The 18,939-nt window shown below is 45.4% G+C and overlaps 2 protein-coding genes across 8 annotated transcripts in view; one reads left to right on the top strand and one right to left on the bottom strand.

Annotated features, from left to right (window-relative positions):
• Window positions 1-18,939, top strand: part of LOC125022655 (zinc finger protein 37-like) — a 144,383-nt gene that overhangs the window by 98,160 nt on the left and 27,284 nt on the right. The gene's annotated exons all lie outside the window — the stretch shown is intronic.
• baiap2b (BAR/IMD domain containing adaptor protein 2b) overlaps window positions 1-18,939 on the bottom strand; it is a 65,713-nt gene that overhangs the window by 33,290 nt on the left and 13,484 nt on the right. For 5 of the 7 annotated variants that reach the window (XM_047609499.1, XM_047609501.1, XM_047609505.1 and 2 more), the window contains 2 exons: window positions 12,498-12,573; window positions 8,524-8,610 (listed from right to left, as the gene is read on the bottom strand). In XM_047609499.1, coding sequence (XP_047465455.1) covers window positions 8,524-8,610; window positions 12,498-12,573 — 163 coding nt within the window. The remainder of the gene's footprint in view (window positions 1-8,523; window positions 8,611-12,497; window positions 12,574-18,939) is intronic. The other 2 variants (XM_047609502.1, XM_047609503.1) reach the window with 1 other exon arrangement.

Genomic DNA, 18,939 nt, shown 5'->3' with positions numbered 1-18,939 from the left:
ATTCTAGAAAAAGAGATATATATAAAACAGCTAAAAGCCTAACTACACCACTACCAGGCCACACCTGCTCCGTGCACACATGAGTAAATGGGAAGCGTGAACAGTTCTGACTGCGGGTATGGTACGTGGCTAACCCAAGGGCAGTGCGAACATCTGGGTTTATTACCACCACCTCCTCTCTATGCAACTCCTGGGCTCAGCAGAGAGCGAGTGAGAGGGGGCGAGCCGGAGTTAATGGCCGTATGAAGGAAGGTGTTTTATGCGGTGTGCATCTCTGCAGGGACTGTATTATACAAGCCTGAAAGCAAACAAGCAGCTCTAATCCCCAGAAAGCTGCAGTGGAGGGAGTACAAGGTGCTGCAGGGAGATTTGTCCTCCTCAAAGCCCCGTGATTGACACCGGTATTGTTACTGGGTCTTTAAATGTGCTAAACACTGCACACATTAACACCCTCCAGGACACGCGCTCAGATTTCAACAAAAGTTGCTACAACGCCTCATTAGTATTTACAGTGTGAGCATCTACTGTACGAGGCTTTAAAGTGGCGATAAGTTTTTTCCTGCCGTTGCAGTTTGGGCTTATCAGCCTCTCGTCTGCTGCTTAGCATGAGGAAAACGTAATCCTGCAGAGCGCCGGAGTCTCAGATGTTCAGGCTAAGCATGTTTCCTCCATGCTCCTTCTTATAAATTACACCAACATAAATCCTCGCAGCCTGGGGACAAAAAGAGTTTCCTATCTGGGCTCCGTCTGATGTCTTCACTTCTACTGCTTCTTTCAAAGAAAAATGAATCAATAGGAATCACTGGCTGGAGTCAGTATTAAATGAAGACTGAGGGCTTGAGGGGGTGACGGAGGTAAAACCTGATCGCTGTCTATGTTGTGAATGACCTGACCAGGTCAATACAAACTCCTGGCGTTAAACTCATCATTTCTGGCCTCTAATTGGGCACCAGGCGGGGAAAATAGCAAGTAAAGATTTTTTTAAAACGGTTTTCTTTAAGTGATTCATCACCTGGTTCATCACTGTTAAGACGTTAAGTTTGTTCTGCGAGAAGAAAACGTCATTTTGTTCCTGCAGCTGGTTCTCGACACATCGGCCGGACAGAACTTTTTTTCTCATTTCATGTCTGGTTGCTCTTCTGCGATTGGACGGAAACTGAAAATAATCAGAAGCGTCTCTCCCACAATGCTTAGTGCATGTACGCTGCAGTGGGAGGGGCCTGTGAGGACTTCCTAGAGTTCAGCAATCGAGTTCCTCGTGAAATATAAACTACCTGACCAAAAGGAACTTTGTTCTTATTCTTGCAGTCCTCCTAGTCCTCTCGCAGAATACGTAACAGCTTTTAGTCTCTGCAGAGTAGAGGCAGGACATACGGTGCGTTCCAGTTACAGAAGTCGGAAAACAAAATGGCCGTGTCCATAAGAGCTCTTACGATGTCCGAATATAACTTGGTGTGTTCAGTATTTACATTTTTTGAGTGAAATTAAAGTTTAATCCCAGTTTGCCACGATGGTGTTTGGCTCTGTTTTGGTTTTACCAGGCTAATGTTTTTAGCCGTTGTTAGCTTGATATAGGCTTGTAGTTCCCATATAACACATGAATTATACTATAACAGCATTTCAACATATGTATGTGGATGAATACTGTCTATTTAATGCAATAAAAACTAATCAGAAGGGCTAATAGTGGCAATCTTGGATTCTACAATTTCTACGAGTAGAAAACACGACTTTGGGGGCTGTCCCAACAAACCACTACATCCACAAAAAGAATCTTTGTTTTAAAAAGCATCACGGACAAAAAAAAACAAACTGTGAAGTTTCCTCGACAGCTTCACGCTGCAGCTTGGTGACAAGACGTTGAGAAACGAACAAACACTGAGAACCAGGACGTCCAGCGGCGACGTACTGACTGGGCAGAGGGAAAACCATCCATCAAGATCAGGGCGTGAATACTTCACATTATCATCAGCATCATTAAGTCATCGTTTGGCTGAAGGCTCCACATCAAGGCCATCGCGTCACCTCAAGGACGTTTTACAGAATCCATCAAGTAATTAAAGCCACATTACCTCCCCGTGACCTTCATTAGGTAAATTAAACACTACACAGGCCCTCACTCATCTATTTGTGCATCTTGACTGGCACTCGAAAAGACTGTTGACAAGAGGGCTTGTCTGAAAGGGTTGATGAGCGGAGCAGTGTGGACAGGTGGTGTGGGCTGTAGTGATGAATGGAGGCCGGGCTGATCAAAGCGCCGCGGCTCCGAGGGCCCTGAGGTTTGATTTGACCAGAGACTGAAGGCTGCTAATGAGCCGGGAACACATCGCTCTCCGTCTCGCCTTCCTCCCTCGTCCCTCTCCTCTCTCTGCACCACCAGGGGTGACTCGAGGACAAGGACTTTTCTAAAAAAAAAAGGGCAGAATCACGGAGAGGAAGATAAATTGGTAGCGCTGCTCTGATGAGTGAAGACCCCGTCACACGTCGGTCACTTGGGTTTTGGTAATTAAATAGTGAGTTGACCCAAGACACAAATTAAAATACATGACGGAAAAACCCAAGTGGGACTCATGATCACCTGAGCCGCTGCGTCCATTGTCCCCCAAACGCCAGGAATATCCCTTTGTTTACGCTGTCAGAATGAAGCCATCAATCCATTTAATGTGTCATAATAAGTGTGTGGGAGAGCTTCTGCATTTTTAAATAGCGCGATGACAAAGCCGGAGGGGAAGGGAAAGAAAGAAAACAACCCTCTGAAAGAATGCTCTCGCTGCAGTTTCCCTCCACCCAGAACAAATGCCGGCTGAATTCAGATCGGGCCAAGACGCTCGGGGGAAATTCAGTCTGTGCTGCCTCAGACAAACGAAGGTTATAACGAGGTCGACAAGTTTTGTACCGAAGCCGAAGCAGATTTCAGGAGAGTTGGACGGACGGCAGCAACGAATGCCGGGGAAGAATTTCCCAGAGCGAGATGTTTGGTGACTCAACATCATAACAGGATGTTGATTTTCACGTCTCGTTCATTATTGCCTCGGTGTTATTTCTCATATTTCCGTCGCTGCCGTGAACAATGAGAGGTGATTCAAAGCAGCGGCTCCTTCAAACCGAGGGTAATCATTTAAAACTAATTCCAGACTCAAATCCACCGATGAACGTTGAACCGCGGGGAAGAAAAACCACGTCTCTCTGACCCCCTCAGACTTTCTCCCCTGCTGCCGTCTAACGGAGTCTGTAATATCTCTGATTGTATCTCAGCCTTCGTGGGATGAAATGGAGGAAAACAAACGCCTTTAAAGTCGCTGCACTGAATCAATGAACCAAAGGTTGAATTATCTTAAACTCATGATTTTATATGAAACATGAACACGTCTCCACTTCCTCTCATTGACCAGACTGATGCCATTTTCCCGGAGATATGGGCGGAGCCATGATATCGATGCCCCGCCCACACTTGGGCCCCGCTCCAGATTTACGGAGCTGTTGCCGTGGCAACTGGTGGTCGCCATTATGTCACATCCTGTTTCAATAGCTTCAAGAAACTGACACTTGAACATTCATCAACATTATATTAACTATAGAAGTAGTGTTTTAGCTAGGCTCAAGTCCCGCCCACTAACATGGAGGGGGTGGAGCTTATGCCCTATACGGCAGCGTCCAGCCACCAGGGGGAGCTCTGCAGTACGAACAGTTTGGCTCCATATTTATACGATGAGACAAACGGATTATGTGGATACTTAACATCCTCATGCAGAATCCAACAGAAACAGCAGAATCATAACGTTTTTACTTTGTTGGTTTTTATTAATAATTTTAATGAGTAAAGAGAAAAATACATAAATATAAATGAACAGCTGTCGCCCTTGGTCTGATGCAGTTTGAGTTTGTAGTCATTTAAATTTCCCTGAGATAAGTTAATTAATCCTGATAGAGTCTTATCGTTTAATGTGGTGTTTTGTGTTATATGTTGTTAACTCAGTGTCGCTGCTGCACATGAACGAAAAGCAACAACCTGACTCCTGCACAGTGAGAGGAAAGATGGAGACGTATGAGCCAAACGGTCTGGATGTGGTAAATACTGGTTTATAATGAAGTATAATGATAGATTTTATTAATAGGTGCTTCTCTTCGTGCCTGTGCTGCCTCCAGGTTTGAAGCACAGACCTGAGCAAACACCATCAGTCACCAAAACCTGCATTTGAAAGCCGAAGCCCTTATTTGGTCAGAGAGGGGAACCGGAACTGCAGGAGCTTCCTATTTTTTTTCATTTTTTCTTCTCGCTGCTATGCCCATATCGAGGAAACGGAAGACGGACCACGCCGCTTTCTGCCGTACTGACATCACCGACACACCATGTTTGGGCTTCGGCTCGAGCATCGTACTCCGTCTCTCCTCCTCCTCCTTCAGCGCTGCTCCAGTCGGCGTTTCTTTCGGTCTATTTTTAGAAATGTGTGCAGAGTTGGCGTGTTCTCCCAGGGCTGCCTGAGCTCCCACTTCAATGCGGGGGCGTTAGCAGACAACAGAGAGTGGACGAGTGGGACGATGCTCCACTCTGCACAGGGAGTCAGCATCAGTGTGAATGTTTTATTTTATTTTTTTTAAAAAGAAAAGGTGAATGAAGCACATGGAGCGATCGTTTCCTCTTCCGTGTGGCGTCAGCTGTGCAAAGTGACACACAACACAGTTATCCACAAATGAGCGTCCACTCGAGTAGATGTGAGTCAGTTTATTTTTGGGCTGCAGAAGTGGATAATAATCGTGTAAGGGTTTTCTTTTTTTTATGTAATTACTCAGTTTAGGCTCCGGCGTGCGTGGGCTGTGTGCTCCTACAACACGTGGCGTGTATTTGTGAGATTGTGTTTGTGTGTAAACGACCATTAAACTGTTTCAGTGACTTTGCTGCTGTTCCTAAACTCACTCACTGCACAAAATTAGACCCGGACGTTTCTCTCTAAAAGCTTCTCAGACTTCTCCCGAAGTTCGCCTCAACTCACGAACATCCAGAGCTAAACTATACTTATTTAATTTCTGAAAGGAAATGTGCGTTCCTGGGTCAGATCTGAAACTGTGCTGCTTCCGTCTTCACACCAGCAAAGATCAGCGCCTGAAATGTAGCCTTCCTCCCGCCTGCTTATGCAGAGAATAACTGAAAATTATTTTTTAAACCAGAGTCATTGCGTAACGACAAAGTTCCTGGACACTTTCCACAAAGCTTCTTCTTTTTAAAATAATCAATGAAACCTAAACAATGTCAAATCTCAATGTGCTTTTAGAGGATCTGCTAAATTCGGACGAAATTCCTCCGAATACGAGTCATATAAATGTCTCCATCTCCAAATCTCCTCAGTTCACATCCTGACCAATACATTACATTTCTATGGAGGCATACGTCAGGTACAGCCTCAAATAACTCAGAAGTATAAAGTGTCTATTAGGGTCAAACCAACTTGAAAATTGGTCCAGAAATCCTCAGTTGAGAACTGATTCTACTCCTGCAAAGATCTGCCCAATCACACTGTGAAAGCAGCGTAGTCGGGAGTCGTGGAGTTGAATTTGTTCACAACAAAATGTCTCTGCATCATCTGGAGAACCGTCCAGATGATGCAGAGGTTGTTTCACTCCCTCTGTGTCTGAAATACGCCTCATAATGAAATCCACATGGAGTCATATTCTGCAAAGTCTGGACTACAGCTGCCCAGTTTACAGACTCAGTATTAATCTTCTTGAATTTAATTCACTACCAAAGTTCATACTGTATAAAACTAACTCTAACCCTAATATTTCCTCCAAGAAGATCAATGACAATCAGCTGTTGTAGATATTTATCACTTTCTCCACTGAGCTCCATCTCTCAAATCCACCTCCTCCTCTGCTTATTTCACGCTGTCACATGTAGCTACACATCCTCTGTTTGTGTGCTAATGCCATTAGCCACTGTTCGCTGTAAAGCTCTGATTAATCCCATTGTTTCGGGGAGTACAGTCTGAGGTGGTTCGGCCTTTCTGCCAGAATTCACTCAGAGAGTTCAAGCAGTTTAAAGTCCAACTCTTGTTATTTCAGCTCCGCCGCCGCTGCCGCTCGGACGTTTTCCCCCCTGCAGCAAAAACCCAATTAAATGAACAATTACAAGCTGACCGATTTTACAAATCTGCCTTCCGTCCTCATCCACTATGGAGCGCGAGGTAAAGCCCTGGGTGAGTGATTATCCCCGACAAACACTCAGCTCTGGTCACAGCTACAGACACGTGCTGAAGAAACTCAGTTCACACGCAACCAAATGCACAATCCTCGTTATCTGCTAATTAATAAGCCAGCAGGCTTGAGGATTTTTCCACATTATACCAGAACAATAGTGCTCAGTTTCCCCCCCTGACTTTTAGCCCCCACCACCACCACCACCCCGGCCTGACATTATAGAGGCTGTTTGTGTCCTGACACATCACTGACAGGCCATAATGACATAATTAGGATATTATCTCCCATCATCCCACCCTATGTACTTTGTAACCATGCATTATTTTGCCATATTTGATGTCATTATGTCCACGATGTCCTCTCGTTATTCCTGACATTGAGCCGTATTATTAGAAACGACTGAACGACTAAAGATGCTGGTTCCTGCACTGACTGGAAAAAGCAACAGGACAAATGTCATCTATCTTTTCCTGAGAGAGCTTCTACGTACGTGACGAACAATATAAACCGAACCAAAACGTGAGTTCTGATTAGTGATGTCTCGTTTGTGAACGAGCCGACTTTCAGATACGACTCTTTGCACCGAACGAGAACAGACGATTCCTGACGGATTTAAATGCAAAGGCGCCGGAAAAAGGTGAAGAAATGAACAAAGGCCAACCTGCACTAAAGAGTTTCATCTAAAGTGTGATCATGTTAAGACTTTGGCTTGCTGTGCTGTGGTTCTGTCGTTCATTTAAAGCTTTGATTTAAATGATAAACAACTGTAAGAGTATTTTTTATTTTGGTAACAATGAATAATCGCTTACCGACACACAAACCATTCATAATGGCTAAATTAGGCTGAAACAGACGTCTCAGAGTGAAACTAGGTGAGGAGCCGTTTGGGAGCTGAGCTATTAGAGCCGAATCTCTGAAAAGAGCCCGACTTCCCATCAACAAGTTGTGGCTCCTCGCAGAATTACTATTTACCGTCTCGTTGTCAGGTCGCTGATTGAGGCCGCGAGGATCAACACAAGTGATGGAATATGCTAAAGCGTCCACAAAGTAATAAGCAGCGGCACAGACCACAGCTGATATCTATTCATTCTGCTCAGCCTAGTTCTCTGGAGGCGGAGGGAGGTTTTACCCAGATAAAGGGCTGCTGAGTCATGGTTCGGCTGCCGGAAAAATCCAAAAAAAGGAACACAAAACAAGCGACTCCAGCACGCGTGCAGACAAAAGACTGGAGAAGCACAGAAAACATGGGATGGCTGATGGATGCATGGATGCATGATGGAACATCTCGTCCAGGAATGTGCTCATGAAGGGTTTTTGAAACCTGTCAGTTGTTTTTAAACACAGGAAGTTAACTAATGACATAATCACACGTTTAACCTCTCAGGTCTAAGAGATCTGGACGTGATTGGACAGGATCACTTAACAAACCGTGAAGCTGAATAAATGTTAAACTAATGAGGTTTTTACTTTTCCAAATTACAGTGGACACACAAGCTCAATGAAGCATTCATCAAACAGACAACGGGGGTAAAATAATAAAAAAAGAGACAATGATGATGACCCTCCAGAAGAAAAAGGTCTCTCCATGAATAATGAATGCAGCTTTTATATCCCCCTCCTCCTCCTCGCCTCAGACATCCCTGTTTTACCTTCCTCTCACAATCTCTCCATCCCTCCCTCCACTCCTGCTACCTTGAGTCGCGTACGGGCAAGGAACGAAGGAGATGCAACGATCCCGGACTAATGCCGACGATTCTCCACCGTCCTTCGGTTTAAAGCGTTCATACACATGTTCCTTCCTGTGTCATCGCCTCTGCCTTAGTTAAGGTACGTCTACAGTGAGCAGAACCAGAGCCGACCCAACCGAAACCAGACAACACGCCGATATTTAGACCTGAGCGAACACGTTTCTGGAAGCCGCATTCAAACGGAGAGAATGTAATTACCACAGTAAATATAATGAGGGTTTACTATGAATAGAGAGTAAATCCACCTCAGTGTGTGTGTGTGTGTGTCAAATATTTGAATATCAAATACTAGACGAATTTGTGAATTTATTATTAAAAACAATTATCTTTGTTGAATGTCAGGGAGACGAGGGATTAACCAAACGGGAAATCAGTTTGTGAACTGGGGTTGAGATGAAGTTGTGAGGATTCAGACCATCTTTGAGAGGAATGACTGGACGGTGGCTGCGTCTGTGTGCATGTCCCGTTTCAGGTTGGTCATCAGCTGCTTCTGCTCCACACCACGGGCCATCCCATCCACCATCTGCTTGTTCAACCCCCCTCCACCCCAGCAAGGGGCGCTACAGCCGCTACAAGGACTCACCAAGATCCTTAGAGCCTTGACTTTCGCTGGCCATCTCGCCCATCCGCACCAGAGCGTCGAAGTAGCCCTTTGCAGCATATGTGACACCTGGAAACATGGAAGCATTGGGCATCAGATCAAGGGTGCCGAGTTGAAATGATGTCTTCTTCAGCTCTGCACCATCCCCTGGAACCCTCCCCTCCCCCAGAGAGGCAAGGCTTGGGCATGGGAAATAAAGAGCGAAAGGCGGAAATGGAGACCAGGCAGGAGAAGAAAAAGCTCTATGGAGACAACTACAGCGAACAGAGAGGAAGCTGCTGGGACTAACCTCAAGGACTCAAGCTTTGGCACAAACTACTGGGAGTAAAATGTTTTTTAAAGAACCAATTTATCCAAATTACAGAAGGAAACTTTCGCTTCCTGATGATGCATCTGTGTTAAACCACTGAGTAACTTCACAGTCCAGATAATTTGCTCTGTGTGAGCTTGCGAATTCTCTCCAACAAAGCTTGAGGCAAGAATTATCCTGACTGGAGCTGGCAGTCAGAACAAAAACAGATGGAGGCGTGTAATTTAAAGCAGACAGAGCAGTGGTGTGGTCTCTCTGAACATGAACGCCACTCGACAATCACGATGTAAGCTTCCCTACCTCAGATCTACCAGATAACCTCTCGTTTCTGAGCCAGACCTCTCCATATCTGGAGAAAGTTAGAAGCTTAACATTGACACTGGAGCTGTGATATGACAGGATGCAGATTTAGTCCTAACCCTAATCCAATCTGAACTCTAGATCCCAGAGTTTGATGTGTGCTACCTGAAGCATTGCAAAGTGTTATATGCATGAGCTAAATCTTTAAAGCCCTTAATGGCACCTCGCATCTTACCAACTCTAATACTTGACAACATGTCATGACGTGAACTCACTGTGCAACTCAAACACTGAACATGAGGCGTTTCTCTCTGCGGTTGCGCTGCCACACAAGCCAGAGACAATGGCTGAGACATGACAATGACTCAGATTTTAAAAATGGACTGGAGCAGCAGCGACGGTAAATTAGAGGAGGTCAGGGGTCAGCGGAGCATGGGACCGACAGCCATAATGACAGAGGACACGTGTCCAGTCAGGAGATACGTATGGATGAGGGCCGAGTTTACCACAAGGCCTTCAGGTTGATGCGTGTTTGTTCTGTAACGCTGCCATGCACCATCCCACAATGAGGAGGAGGGGGAGATGACAACGTCTCCACAGGGAAAACAATAGAAATCTATTCTGGGTTTAAGTTCTAGTTGTTCTGGTGGAGTCCGCAGAGACTGAGTGATTGAAAAACCACTATATAAGTTATTGTTCTGAGAGGGAAGACGGCGTCTGTAAACATACTCTATTATAAAAACCATGAACTGGAATAAAAGCCGCTAAGTCTTGACACAGACACGGAGCGGCCGTCGTTGGTAAGCTAGAAAAAAAGACACAAGCCAAGACCCCTTTCCTGCTTTTTCTGAAGCCGGGCTTGAGTTAAGCCCGGGTGGGATGTAGCGGAGAGCGAGCGGATGGAGGTGAAGCTACGACGGCTGTGGGCGAGCAAAGGCTAATTTAATCGATGTCTGGAGAAATCTCAGCGAAGGAGGCGAGCGGCGGCGCCAGGTGAGCCAGGACTTTGTCTGTCAGCCGGAGAGTGACGGAGGCAGCAAAAAAAAAGAGAGAGAAGAAGAAGACGACAGAGGAGCAGGAGCAGGAGGAGGAGGCCTGCGAATAGATTAGACCAGCGATATAAAGCCGACAGAGAGCGGAGAGTGTCAGAGGAAATGAAACAGAAACAAGAAAGAAGTCTTAATCAGCTGAGACTGGTGATATGCAAACCACAAACAAGCCGCCCACAGTCTCAATCAAATACATCCCTGTGAGAATATGGAGCTCAAAACACATCTGAACATTCAAAAAATGGACTTGTAGAAGCAGGTTTTTGTCTTTGTACCATGACTGAGACCCTTCAGACGTCATCAGGTCCTCGAGAAAATGTTTAGCATTAACGATAAAATAATCATCTGGTTGGAGAAACAGTTCAAACACTAATACACCAGTACCGATACCAGTACCGATACCAGTACCAGTAGCCTTAAAACGATACCGACACCAACTGAGAACTTCATTCGATTCTTTTCTTTTTAATCATGTGAATAGATTCAAGTGTTATTTGAGCTGTGTAATATATTCTGTAACATGATGAAACACCTCATCAAACATCAGTCTGACCAGTCAGTCCTCCACCATCTTACAGCTGATAATCAGGTAAAAGTTAGCGAGTACGTTAGCGTCAGCGCACACAGCTGCCTGCTACAACATGTCGAAACAGTTTAGTTAACAATAAATATTAGAAACAGTCTTTTTTTTAATCATTTTTTTAGACCTGGGTACAAAAAGAGACGACTGAAGTAATCATTTGTCAGGTGCGGTTTCGTCTTATCTCACGCTGCTCTTCTCTTCTCTCAGTATTTAACCAGACGTCTGCACCGAGCTGCAGTAAAGGATTTAACCGCCCTGTGATCAAACCCAAACGCCTCTAGACTCAAACCCAACAGTCGTCTTCCAGCTTCCTTCCTGCTTCACGCTGCTTCTCACAGGGATGTGAAGCCGATGCCCCCCCATCCCACCCTCCACATCTCCTTAAAACCAGAGGCTGCCCTGGCATCTTTCCACTGACGACATGATACTCCTCGCTGGACGCCGGGCCTCACTCTGCACCGCTCATACTCTGAACTCTGCCTGCGTGCCGCTGCCTGGCATTGATGGAGTGTAATCCCCACTCAGGGAGTCGCAGGGCTATTTTTAGCCTTATCTATCAGACTGGAGTGAGGCCTCTTTTATTGGTCTTGTGCGCCGCTGAGTCTTCCCTGCGTCTCGCCTCCCAGCGTACGACGGAGAGTCGGCTCAACCCCGGGTGCAGCGCACCAAGCACCATCTGCTGCAGCATCACTGGAAATATAACCCGGCTCCTGATAACCTCCTCCTCCTCCTCCCTCCTCACAATCTCATCATCATCATCATCAGTTCCACCGGCCACTCAAATAGACACTGCACTTCTTAACACTCCATTTTTTAACAGGTTTTAACATTTTCTTCCTAATAAATGAGCTCAACATGCTCGGAGGCGTCTTATCTAAGAGATGTGGATCAAATACCAACCACGGTCACTTTAATTTAAAGTTCACGCAACACATTTTCCTCTCAAAGTCCATTTGTGTTTGGGCTCATTTCTCCATCTTCCTGCTCTGTACGTTCTTGTCCTGGATACCGGCTCGTCCTGTTCTCGTTTCCTCGGCCCCCGGGGGGGTGGTGGGTGGGAGGGAGGGAGTGTTATTATTATTGCGACTCCTCCTGTTCTACTTACCACTGGCTTATGCTCCACTTAGCCCCCCCACCCCCACCCCCCCAAGACATCTCCAGTGCTTTGTCCTCAACCTTGACTCACTGCTGCTGCATGTACGTCTCAGTTTCAGTCTAACTCCGTCTCACACACACACACACTTACACACAAACGTGACCATGCAAACGCACCTGTGCAAGCTACAAAAAGCAATGACACAAAGACATTTAAGATCAATGAGCCGGGGGGGGGGCAGGGAGGAAGACGTGTGGACACCATCACAGAGGAGCAAACATCTTCACAGGGCTTCATTAACTATTTAAACTATTTTCGGACACTTGTTCCGCCGCCGTCTCTGCAGAAGGACGAGGCTGCAGCGAGTTTCTCAACAGAGCAACAAACTAGCTTCTGTAACTGATGAGCGCCGACGTAACACCCCCAGAAATGAGTGAACGTCTGTGTCGTCAACACGCCTTTTCCTTCCCTACTCGACAGAAATCAGGAGGCTAAGAGAAAGCAGCGCCAAGCATCGGGTCAGCTCTGGCCCTCTGCCTGGACGGCTGGATCGGGACAGGGAGCGTGAACGGAGGACGGAGACGAGACAAGTGAACGAAAAATGGTTGCTGTACTCACTGGTGAGCGCCTTCTCGTAGCTCTTCCCCATGGCTATGAAGTTCCGTAAGCAGGGGTTGAACTGCTCCATGATGGACTGGAGGAGGACGAGGGGAAGAAGAAAAAACACACACAGCACGTTTAGTTAGAAAAGAAGCAGGAAAGAGATCGATAGCATCACTGACATGAGCGACGGGGACGGAGCGCCACTCATTACTGGGACATGGACGCACACAGTGGTACACATGAGCAGAGGAAGAGGACGCGGACGAGGACGAGGACGAGGAGAGCAGCAAGGACCAGACGTGTCCTAACGATGTCGACTGGAGGATGAAATAGGTGAGGCTGTGTGGTGGTGAGTTGGGATGAGGGTGTGGGAGGAGGAGTTGGGGGGTGATACGGCGCCTCCCCTGCTGTATCTATTAAAATAAAACCAGGTTTTGGCTGCTGACTCGTTGAGCTCAGCAGCAGACTTGGACCCGTCACTGTTTCCCCAGGTCTCACAAACACTCACTGGACTCTGGCAAACTGTTCCTGCTAATTGCTTTTTTTTTTTTTTTTAACTCACCTGGATTATAAATAGAATATCTCAGAGACAGATCCATCTAAACATAAATCTGCATTAATAGACGCAACCAAGGAAACAAACAAACCCTGAAGTCTGTGATCTGAATTAATGAAATGTATAAAAAAATAAAAGCGTTGGTCACTATTTAAAACTATATTATACATCATCTTGTTCTGGACACATACGAGGAGCTAGGAGCAGTAGGCGGCCGTCACAGTCACAGGTCGTATATAAACATGGATATAAAATGTGTCTCCCCTTCCTCTCATTGGCCAAACTGACGGTATTTTCCCGGGGACACGGGCGCCGCCATCTTGTAAGTTTGGAGCCAAAGCCACGATACCGATGCCCCGCCCCCACTTCGAAATGTTGGCATGGCAACTCTATGGTCGCCATTACATCACATCCTGTTTCTATGGCGTCAAATAACAAATTAAATCCAAACTATGTGAAATCACACAATCCATCCTTAATAAAAAAATATTTCACATGTATTTTTTTTAGTGCTTTAGTTTGTCCCAAGTCCGCCCACTAACATGGAGGGGGCGGAGCTTATGACCTATACCGCAGCCTCCAGACACCAGGGGGAGCTCTACTCGTACTGGCTTCACTTTAGAGGAGCTGTTCCACCGTCCATCTTCACACAGTCTATGGCCAAAATGTACGAAGAAATTTTAAAAAAAGCAAAAAAAAAAAAAAAAGCTTTGCTGCATCTGAGACACATTATCAGATTAGAAAACTGGGCAATTGATCCTCGATCGAGATCAGCAAAGAGGGCAAAGACAAATTAAATGTTTTTTAATCTTTGGTTCTGGCAGAGAGATGAATTAATGAAGAAGATGCAGTTGATGCAGTGACGGGCTGGTTCAGGCAACACAACTCCTCAACAGATACGAAGTCCTATAAAGACATTTAGTTTTACGACAGATGGCAAAGTAGCAGTGAGCTCACAGGAAGTGTGTCCACAATGGGAACAAACAACGAGCAGAGGCCCGAGCCCTCGTTACGAAGCACAAAGTGTGTCAGAACTCCCCCTCAGTCCAAGCTGCCCTTTTCACTCCTGCTGCATCTCTGGTCCAAGAGCAACAATTTAAAACAACACAACTTTCCACTCCGAGGCGACTTTCTCTCCTCACTCGCAGGACTGTCGGAGAAGCAGCGCCGGGAGGCGGCGAAGGAAGCGAGCGAAGGGATGAGTCAGAGGAGGCTCCACAACAGAAGAAAAGATGAGAGATTTAACAAGAAATATCTAACGAGCAGCAGCCTCGAGGATCAATCAACCTCGTTTAAAAACAGCACCTCCCACAGCACTGGTGAGCAGCTGACACATCCAACTCTGCTCGAGTGAAGGAAGTCATCTCCGCTCATTAGCCCTCCTCATGAGGGAAAGGCATGGTTAGTAAGCCTATTAAAGGGTTTCATCCCTGTACGGTCGTATTTCTTTTAAATAAATGTTGTCAGGATCAAGAACATGCAACACATGAAGGGAAAATCATTTAGTGACATAGTCTGGGATAAGTATTAGGGCAGTGGTTCACAAACTTTTGTCCCCCTTCTTGTTTCTAAGAAAAGTGGCCCTAACCCCTGGTGGCTGGAGGCTGCAGTATAGGTCATAAGCTCCACCCCCTCCATGACAGTGGGCGGGGCTTGGGCCAAACTAAAATATTAAAGTCAAATAATTTTAGGTTTGGTTTCTGTCATTTCAGGTTGTTAATGTAATTTTGATAAATGGCTTATAATGGCTGATAAGCTTAGTTTTAATTCGTTATTTGATGTTGTAGTAACAGGAATAAGTTTAGTGAGTCTGGAGGAAGTGTGGGCGGGGCATCGATATCACAGCACCAATCATTATCAGACTCTGGCTCCAAAGTTGCAAAATTGTCAAAAAAAAAAAAAAAAAAAAAGGCATCAGTTTGGCCAATGAGAGGAAGTGGGGATGCATCGTCCATATTTACATACAGTCTATGGATGAACCAGGTAAACACAAGGGGAAATAGAGGCTGGATTAAAGAGTGTAAGGCAGAGGGAGAGCAGGGCGCATATTTTCATGGCTGTGACCTCGGCTGACGCACAACAGTCACCTTGTTGTACAAACGTGACCATGACTTCAGAAAAAGTGATGGAACTGGGACAGGACGGCGCAGGGGGGGCAAGGAAACCAGGCCGAGTGCCCGGTAACTGAAGACAACTTCAAGGTGCGAGAATAAGGTTTGGAGAAGTGAAGAAGAGCAGCAGCGACCGAACACGGACTGAAAACAATCATCTGAGCTCGTTTTCTGGACGAAAAACTGGTCAAACTTGTGATTAAAAGCACCCTGCTGTGGACTCTAGGGAGGATTTTTTCCAATTTTTGCCTCAACTGCCACAAAGAAATGTCATGATTAGCAAATGGAAAAAACTAAAAGTGCTTTTTAACGGGTGTATTTTACGGGAGGTGTCAGCGAGTCCGTGGAGACGATAGAAAGGGACAATAAAAAATAAACGGATGTACGCGAGGAAGACCTGGGAAGGACTCTGAGTGATTGTGTGAATGCATGCGTTGGAGGTTTGTTCGTTGCCTGTGAGCGGCTGAGTGATGGAGGCAGTTATGTAACCGCCGTCAGACTGGTCCAGCTTCATGCGCCACATTCTTCTGTCATGGTGCCGCGGCTCTAGTTAAAATACCTCTGGAGTTTCACATGTCAGCAGCTGTTGACTAAAGAGGAAGGGCACACGAGAAACAGCAAAGAAAAACCCGTGTGAACCGCATATTTTCATGTGAACAGATCAGCCACAACATTACGACCACTGACAGGAGAAGTGAATCACATTTAAACCCGGTGATCTGGTGACAATTCAGTGTTTCTGCTGGGAAACTTTTGGACCTGGTATGTGGATTTACTTAGACATGTAGCCCCCACCTGGACCAGACCAGACCAGACCAGACCAGACCAGACCCCCCCACCCTCCACCCAATAGCAATGACTAGCCACAAAAACAGTCTCCATACTGTATTAACTACCTAAAACGACAGAAACCATCCTTGAAAAAAAATGCATTTGATGTATATTTTAGTCAGTTCCCCCAAGCCCCGCCCACAAACATGGAAGGGGTGGAGCTTGTGACCTATACTGCAGCCTCCAGCCACCAGGGGGAGCTCTACTAGCTTCGGCTTCACTTTAGAGGAGCTGTCATAAGCTGTCACAGCTGTTTTGGACGTGATCTACGCGATATTAGGAAGGTGGTCATAATGTTATGTCTGATCGGTGTATTTGGGAACTGGACTTTCTCAGCAGGAGATTAACTTATCTCTAACTTATGCAGCCTCTAATATCCATGTCTCCAGTAACAGAGGAGGAAAGTTCACTGAACACGAGCTCAGAGCCAAGTCCTCGACCTTTATTCCAAACTCCGCTCAGTCAGGAGAAGAGTTTTATAACTCTGCCCTTCACGGCCGTAAACCACGTTACAGCCGAGTCCACAGACTCCTCCGGTCACCCGTCAATCACCATCAGAGCGAATATCAAACCGCACGAGGACGAAACTCAAGAGTTGGTTTAATTGAATCATTAATCTGGTTGATCCATACTCAATCAGCTGAGCTTTCTTCCAAGTCTCTAATCAGACACTTAATCATAAACGCCACAGCTGGATAACAACACGAGGATCGTAGCCAGTACATCAGCACGGTAACAAACACCAACACCATCATCTGTCCTGGTCAAACATGAACACTCTGATCTCTAATGTTCTGGCTCCAGGTCGGGAACAGACTGAATGCATTAACCCTCTATAGAGACCAGGAACCATGTCCTGGTTCCTCTCAGTGAGGTTTGTTGTCACGTGGTTTTTCATTGAGCCAATCAGAGAAGATCAAGAAGATCTAATGTGGTCTACAAGGTCCCCCTCTGACGGGTTTATTAGGAACCATGAAGAAGAACAAGTGTCCTAATGTTGTCTGATGTTATGATGTTGATGATGTTCTTCTGCTCTAAATACATGTTTACATTAGTTTAAGGACCAGGAACCAGACATGAGACCAGGAACCAGACATGAGACATTCATTCATCTGGATTTAATACATGAAACTTAAAAACTTTGAAATATTTCAGAAAAATAAAAAAGTTTTCTGATGTTCTACGATAAATACCAATTTAGGGTTTCGCTCTGTTTAAGAAGCAGTTTAAAAGTTGCACATTAGACAAGTATAGAAATTAGGAGGTTGAATTTTATTATATTATTAGAACGTTTCATATTCCCAGTTACTTATTTTCTACCATAATTTGGTTTATACATCCAGAACTTATAGTTGTACGTATTTTTATATATTTTTATATTGATGTGTGTATTCTCAGTCTAATTCCTACTTATTCTTATTTCCTGCTTGGCTCTATCACTGGTTCACTTTGACTAGAAGCTGCTGTTACAAAAACTAATTTCCCTTTGGAGTTAATCAACTAATTCTGACTCTGATAACAAAACAAGAATCCTGTGTGTTTGATCTCCTTTTTAAAAATACATTTTCATTTATTCATTCATTCATTCATTTCAATGAGTGCCCTTTAATTTAAGAGGGAAACTGTTTCATTATTAAAACAATTTAAAGGTTCAGATTATGCAAAATGTTTCATCAGACGATCCCAGTCTCAGCCCACGAGGCGTTCAGGTCACGTGGGACGTTATGAGACACGTGAATAATCCTCCGACATGTGTTCGGTCCGTCCAGCGTCTGAAATATTTATCTAGAGGTGGGAAGGAAACGAGCTCCTGCGCGGACGGTCGAGGGTCGGTGGAGCGCGACAAAGTGTTTGTGTACGAGAACAACTCTGGAATAAGATCGAGTTTGATGCTGCGGCGGGACGGGTTGATGAGGCTACACTGTAAAACATCACAGCCCTGTTTACTTATATCAACATATTTATTCTCTCTATGAAAGTTTTTGATATTAAACTCAATTAAAATGAATCTAGTTCTGTCTTTGTGGTCAATGTTCATTTAACTCACGTCTTTAAGAGTGACGGTACAACAACGACACCATGAATGTATTAGAATGAAGTTTCATTCGGTTTGAGCTTCTGAGCCATTTATAATCAGAACATTTGGCTCCATGTAAAACCAGCTCTGCACCAACATCTCTCTGAAAAGGACTGAAAAATGACTCTGATCAAAGTTGGTGAAGTTGATGCAGAACCAGTCGACCTCCTGGTTAAAAGCATCAGCCTCGGATTCTTTTAGAAGAACTGAAGCTGCTCAGACGAGTAGCCAAACATCTCAAAGAACTCGACACTCGCTTTGGAGAGATTCTTTTACGAGTCTTTTTGGAACCTGAACTTTTAGTTTGTGCAGCTACTGAGAGACGATGAAATGCAATCCTCCTCGGCCTCTATCGCGCTACATCTAAACCAGCTTTCCAACATGTCAAATAACTCCCACATTCACGGCCTGAGAGCAGCTCTTTATCCTGAGAGAAAAGATCCTGCGGTGAGTTAGTCGCGCTCTCTCGTTTCAGATCCGTCCGAGCCGTGAGACGTGGAAACCATCCGGCCGTATTTCAGCCTGAGAGCTGATGTGTCCGGAGCAGATGGCTCGTATGAGGAGGGGGGAGATTGAAAAGGTAGCGGCTCCCCCTTCAGCTCCAAGGTTAATAGATCCATCAGAGCAACATGGCAGCTCATGGTCACCACGTCCCACGACGGGCGGGCGATGGCGACCGGAGCCAGAGGTTATACAAGCTATTAATAATAGAACAAACCGGGGGATGAACCCGATGAAACTGACACTTATCTGATAAAAAAAAAAAAAGAAGTAGTTCAGGTGGATTCAAATGCACCGAAGAATAAAGGTTAAGATGCATCAGAGAAGGAATTCTTTACAAGATCTGAATTAGTAACAACAGCTCATTGAAAGTGGTAAACT

Source organism: Mugil cephalus, chromosome 16, assembly GCF_022458985.1.
Source record: "Mugil cephalus isolate CIBA_MC_2020 chromosome 16, CIBA_Mcephalus_1.1, whole genome shotgun sequence".
Classification (NCBI taxonomy): Eukaryota; Metazoa; Chordata; class Actinopteri; order Mugiliformes; family Mugilidae; genus Mugil; species Mugil cephalus.
The sequence above is the reverse complement of the archived record's forward strand: the minus strand, read 5'-3'. Positions and strand labels throughout refer to the sequence as shown.